Consider the following 6,521-nt stretch of genomic DNA (forward strand, 5'->3'; position numbering starts at 1 on the left):
TGATGGATCGTTTAATTATATATTTAACAATAATTTTTTGTTTTTACATAACACTGGTATCCACTAGCAATCTACACAAAAGTATTCGACAAGATCTTGCTAAAAAGAGCGGTAAAAGTTCTACGCTTCCCAAAAAAGGAAAAAGGAAAAAAAAAAGAAATAATGATCTTATTTCTGTGAAAAATTTCTCATTCTGCGGAAATAGCGTGTCCTCACTCGAAACTTTTTCTTTCCACCTGACAGACTTGCTGTAGAAATTGTCCAGCAGTCTCGTTATTGTATTTATACAATTCGCGTGGAATTAAGTGCTCACGCAAATTGAAAAATTCAATTTCTACTCCACATCATAGTTTGCTTAATCCATTCGAATCCTATGACGCACTATGTCCGTCATCTACAGGTCTTCGGATACAAATAGGAACAATGCTTCGGTTTCGAACGGATTAATGAGGTATGAAAACAAAGAAGCGGAACAGCGTTCTGCATATACGCATAAACTAATACGATCTATAAAAAGCTCTTATTAATGTTAACAATCAACTTCATTTATTATCCATGCAAATGAATCCATGACTGGAGATTTCATTTATTTCCCAAAATCGGAGCAGCCTGGTGTTCGAGTAAAGTGTCAACTGCTAGATCTAGCTCGGACTCTGTCGGGAGTTATTAATATAATTTATATAAAACGGTGTATAAAGGACAAAGAAATATTCCCCACAGTCGTACAGTGAGCCAACTCGACAGGCCGACTTTGGTAACAAATATATTCCTCTATCAACACTAAACCGCTTCTCCAGAGGAGATATAAACTTCCTTTTGAGGCGCTACATATGAAAAAGAAATTTAACCGGTGACTCCCTGGAGAAACTCGTAGGCTTTAACCTGGTTGGTTGTACGTGAAGATATGACTCTTCGCTCTGTGGTTTTAGGTTAGGTGTGAACCTCAGTCCTGGATACGTTCTAAGTTAGGTATCTCAAAGAGTTTGCGACATTCTCTGTAGGTTCCAAACCACGTCTGGTCCAAGTCTTTCGCTAACAGAGAGCTGGGACTTTGCTGCATCCTTCAAGCTGTAAATATGACCCAGCTCCACTGTGGTCCGACTCAACTTCAAAGCCTTGTCAAAAAGTTCTATTGCTTCCTTCAGATTCCCCCTAGAATTAGAAACGAGAAACATCATTTGGAAAAATGTTAGGACCTAAAAGATTTATTCAAACCCTTCTATTTCATTGCAATCGTTTCATCGTTGAAATCAACAATGTCATTAAATGTGACTACAATTTGCCTTTAATTCTTATTAATAAAAATAATAGTGCACTCTTTAATGGCGGCAACGCATTGTAACACTTAATAAGAAAAATACGGAGATTGTGTTGGATAAAAGAGGATTGCAATAAATGAAAATAACTTGATGAGAATGCTTTGATCTTCAGTTTTACCTTTGAACCTCAATCGTTCCTAGGGTTTCATATCCAAATTCACACTTGTCATCCAATTCTAGTGCCTTCCTAATATAGCCAGTGGCTTTTTCTATATGATTCCATCGGAGATACAGCAAGCCTCGGTGAACCAGAACCGTGGCATTTTTTGGATCTAAGGTAAATGCTTTTACGAGGCAGTCATCAGCTTTGGCAAATTCTTGTGTGTCGCACAGCACCTAAATCCATTCATTGATACATTATTATTTGTAAAATGTAGGCATTCCACTCAACGAAGAAATTATGTCAATTACGATACTGTATACCGATTAAGGTGAAGTGAAACACGTCGAGGGACTTGATCGACGTCGATAAAGATTTTTCTAAATGCCTATGTTGCCGATGTTCGTTTTTATATTGACAGTTGTGTCGAATTATATTGGGTATTGTACCAAATGGCATACTCCATCTGTCGTTTTCCTACAGTAATTATCAAGAAATCGAAGCAAAACTCCAGAAATCCTATGAATTCATGCTTTCTGGAGCCCAAATTGACTGCAGAGAGACCCCATGCGCCATCTGTGATTTCCAGGTCGATTAAATTGTCACTCCGAGACCTCGTATTCCCATAGTTTTAGCATAGAAGTGCGTAAAACACTTTTTTTGCCTTTATCCCGTTCAAATGCGAGTTTATCGATTACAAGAGTGTTCTAAATTGTCGTAAAATTGCCCTGACCCTTTCGATTCTCATATCAGAGCCTTTGATAATTGTATATTGATCGAAATGTGAGAGCTCGACGCCATTTTGATTCTGGTCTGGGCTGAGTTAAAAAATTTAGTTAAAAAATCCAAAGTTTGAATGTGTCAGGACAATTCTTAGACGATTAGGAGTGATATGTCAAAGTTTCGGACAGTTTGGTCTAATAGCCTTAAAAAAAAGTGTATTCGAATCAACTGATTTGAAGGGGGTTTCACTTCACCTTAAAGTGATAAAACAGATTATAATGATTGTACCTGAGCATAAAGTGTATAGCACTCGCAACAATTGGGGAATTTTTCAAGAGCATTTTCGAAATTTTTTATGGCAGTTTCAATACCTTCAACGTCTCTCTTTAATACAGCGTATTGGTAATCTGCATAGCACTTTTGACCGTAAGCTACTCCAAAATTGGGGTTAAAGTCAACAGCTCTTTGAAAATCTTTCTTCGCCTCATCGATATTGTCCATAAGCAAACTTATCTGGAAATTTCAATTGTCAATTGATTTAGTTTCATTTACTTCTGTTGATAAGAATATCTTACCTGACCCCTATGATGATAAATGTCTCCACAGTCTGCATCAATTTTGACCGCAGCATCGAAGTCAGTGAAACAAGCTTCGATATTTTCCAGTTGCATATGTATGCAGGCCCTCTTGATCAGTGCATTCACTTTTACTTCATTACTTGCAGTTTGGCTACTTATTACAGTATTTAAATCCTGAATTGCATTGTCATATTGTCCCAGAAGATTATAAAAGGTGGCACGTGTTAGAAGAACTTTCATTTTGTACGAACAGTCTATATTCTCTTCCCTGTCGATTACTTCGGTGCACAAAGGTATTATGTCATCGTATCTCTCATCTTTTAATGCATCTTGGATGTTAATAAGTGCTCTAGAGGAAAAAGAAAAGACTATATAGTTTCCAAGCAACATTAATGATAATATAAAATAAAAATAATGTTAATCAAGATTACTGCGATATCAGTGAGAAGCTGATATATATTTGCTGAAAATTGTATGTCATCCCATTTCCCTTTAGTTTAAGTATTAAAGTATAAATTTAAATATCCTAACTACGATGATCAATTATCTTCTTAAGATGATATGAAAGGCATTGAGAAATTTAATTCAGGTCGTTAAATTAAAGTTCATCTATACTCCTTTTAATGGTAACGTCATTTTGAATACTCAAGTAGTAACATAAGCTGGCGCGTTCCGTTACCAACATTTATATTTATGTTGGTCTTTTACCGTCTATGTTGAGAATTATATAAATTTAAGCGTTCCATACGTCATTTCAGTAAAGCAATGATGAAGAGATCGATGTAAAACTATCGAAATCCCGTGAATTCATTATTCTAACGACTGTTTAGGATCAACGTCGCCATCTGTGACGTTTAAGTGCAACTAAATTCTTGCTCTAAAAACGTTTTAGCCACGAGACTAGCCATCATTCTCTTGCAATTTCGTTGGTAAAAGTATTTTCCATATTTCCCCATCTGACTCGGTAATATTCCATTTCTACGGTATTCTAAATTGTTCGAGCTAGGTCCTGAAACTCTTCATTTTCGAATGTAAGCCTATAAGAAGCGTAAAACATTGAAAATGTGTATGGACCACTCCACGTTGGTTCTAATTCATGATAGATAAATTTTTTATGAAAAATGAAATTTCATGAGTTTCAGGACCTACCTCAGGGCCTCAATATTTACGTGGTAAAATTTAAAACGAATCGGTACACCCTATTCGGAGAATACTTTTACCAACGATTTAACCTCTCAGACATGTATAGACTGACTCTTTCATATCACCTTAACAAGTTGATTATATGAAATCTGTTCTTACAGTTTTTCACTGTCAGAAGATTCATCAATAATGGGACATATTGGTTCTCGATGAAAGGTGCTCAAATATGTTTTTATAAAATGGCTGCTAGGCATTATAGGCTTTTTTGTTGCCATGTGCTCTTCCGCATGCTGTTTTCCTGCATAAATATTCAAAATTAATGCCACTACTGAAGAAACTGGATATATCTACTTACCGAGCTGTTTCAGTACTCGATCTGCCATCTGGAGGGACTTTTGATTAGTGAAACGTTCCAGAATGCACACTGCCGTGATGTCTTCCAGGACTGCTTCTAACTCATTGCTATGCTCCATTGCTCGAGCTCTTCGTTGTAAAGCTTTCACATACAATGGATTTAACTCCAATGCTTTTGTGCAGTCAGTCTTCACGGCACTGAATTTTTTCTATTGTAAAAAGGAAGCGAACGTATGTATGGGTATGATACAAATTATGTTTAAATCTTACACTATAACCCAATGAGAATGTTTATATAATCGTGCAATTACCAACTGCTCATATGCTGCTGCTCGATTCTGATAAAAGGTGGCCAGATCATTAGTGTTCTCTGTGGGACAAGTCTCAATGGCTTTGTTATAATGGAGAATCGCTTCATCAAACTTGCCAGCTTTAAAAAAACTATTTCCTTCATTCTTGAATCGTTGCGCCTTATCCAGAGGACTCTAAAATGAAAACTCTAACACGTTTACCAATAACCCAATACAACTTAAGCTATAAAATCCAATTAAAATTCAAAAGAACTACTACGAAATCTAGAAACACGTGCAGATGAAAGTCATCTAACCTTATTTTACTTATTTGGTGTAAAAGCAAAAATGGAATAAATTTGATATAAGTTACATAAACAAAATGCTGAAGTGCTACATACTCAATTACAGGGTGACCTAATTTCGCTTTTCCGAGAAACAATTAACAGGAAAATAATTCAAGGTGGACGAATCGACGGACATTCTAACCTCATTCTCAGGTGATGCGGTAGGTTTGGACTTGGGGTTCTCATCACCATCGATGGAGATCTGCTTGCTGGCTGGAGTTCCATTCTCACTGGTGGAGGGTTTTGATTTACCACGGGAAGGTTTCGTAGCCGGCTTTGTCGTATTTCTGTAGTATATATAGCCGACTCCGAGGGCGACCGGCGCTCCCACGGCCAGGGCGAGTTGCCACTTTGGCAGCGGACTACCCACCGCGCTAGCCGCTGCGCTCGCGGCTGTCATTCTTTCGAATGATTTCGATCGTATTCAAGAATGGCCCCTTTAACCTGATTTGAACTTAACTTGACTTGAACGAACCTGGATAAATTCTTACTCCCTTGTTTCCACTTCTTCCTCGACCGGCTTAACTTAGTGAACATCCAAATAGTCCCACCCAGTGTTGCCAACTCCACGCCCGTGAATTCTAGTACAGTCCGGTTAACAGCAGAGATGAGTGGGGAGATGTCTCGCGCCCCCATCAGAGGGTCTATTACGTAAAGCACATTGAACGAAAATGTGAAAAATGAGGAGCTCACGGTATTACGGTGGTGAAAATGCGAAATCATTCATATGAATTGGCTCGACACAAATTTTTAAACGAAATGGTGAAGCATACAAGAAAAGATAGAAAAATAAACGCCATCTTCCACGGATTGTGACACCGAAATTCAAAATGGAAAATCTCTTGGGTGTTTTGATTTTTGGCAACAATCGTATTCGGGGACGTAATAATAACCTTATTAGAAGAAGAAGAAAATTACGTGGTGCCTCAGACCCATTTTCGTTAGAAGAAAGGGAATTTATTAAGATGTACAGGTTAGTTTTTGTTATTGCGAGGTTATATCACATTATTAAACATTGAAAACTGTTAAATAATTCATGTTTAAATGACATGAAAAGAAAATTATATCGGTGAACTTCTGATTATAGTACATGTAAATATGAATGTAATACATATTTAAAAAATATATATATAGACTCGAGTCCTCTTCTTTACTTTTAACGGCTTCCCATCGTCTTTCGATTTACAAGGTACGTACTTTCATTTGCAATATTACTAGACCGGAAGCGCTAGTGATCTCGTTTTTTCATACAGCGAATACGTAAATCGACGAATAAACTCACGTGAGATGAAACTGCGAGAAGTGAGGGCTCTCATCAGAAATACGTAATAAACGCCCTGGGCGTTTCCTTCATTCTTTTTTCTGTTTGGGTTTTGCATTCAGAGGAGACAACTGTTGAGTGATTGGTTAGCGTTCAGCTGCTGAATGGATAGGTTCACTCAACATGTTTACTGATCAGTCGCCATTTTATGTATCTCAAATTTTCTACGCCATGTATGTACACTGGACTCCATCGATGGCTTGCACCTGGTCCGCACTGCCCTCTCCGGCCGCGCAGCGTACTAGCGGCGGGAGCAGCGCGGAATTCGAATCCCTCGAGGTGCAGAATGCATTTCCTAAAGAAAGTAAATATTTATAAACAAAAACAATTAATGAAAATTATTTTA

At 37.6% G+C, this 6,521-nt stretch overlaps 1 protein-coding gene across 1 annotated transcript; it reads right to left on the reverse strand.

Moving 5' to 3' along the window:
• Window positions 1-5,402, reverse strand: LOC105695882 (mitochondrial import receptor subunit TOM70). Its single transcript, XM_012417890.1, has 8 exons — window positions 4,997-5,402; window positions 4,529-4,702; window positions 4,219-4,426; window positions 4,023-4,161; window positions 2,718-3,069; window positions 2,431-2,655; window positions 1,438-1,655; window positions 1-1,152 (listed from the first exon to the last, which is right to left on the reverse strand). The coding sequence occupies exons 1-8, from the start codon at window positions 5,252-5,254 to the stop codon at window positions 975-977; spliced, it is 1,752 nt and encodes a 583-aa protein (XP_012273313.1). The 5' UTR covers window positions 5,255-5,402; the 3' UTR covers window positions 1-974.
• Window positions 5,403-6,521: the final 1,119 nt, after the last annotated feature.

This window comes from Orussus abietinus, unplaced genomic scaffold (genome assembly GCF_000612105.2).
Source record: "Orussus abietinus isolate OABI.00-Male unplaced genomic scaffold, Oabi_2.0 scaffold829, whole genome shotgun sequence".
Lineage (NCBI taxonomy): Eukaryota > Metazoa > Arthropoda > Insecta > Hymenoptera > Orussidae > Orussus > Orussus abietinus.

Bases quoted from the DNA above. Each gene is read 5' to 3' on its own strand.
- LOC105695882 (XM_012417890.1), bottom strand. From the start codon at position 5,254: ATGACAGCCGCGAGCGCAGCGGCTAGCGCGGTGGGTAGTCCGCTGCCA. The intron at 4,703-4,996 runs GTTAGAATGTCC...TTTTCATTTTAG, and splicing joins CCGCATCACCTGAGAATGAG to AGTCCTCTGGATAAGGCGCA. The intron at 1,656-2,430 runs GTACAATCATTA...GAATGGATTTAG, and splicing joins GCTATACACTTTATGCTCAG to GTGCTGTGCGACACACAAGA.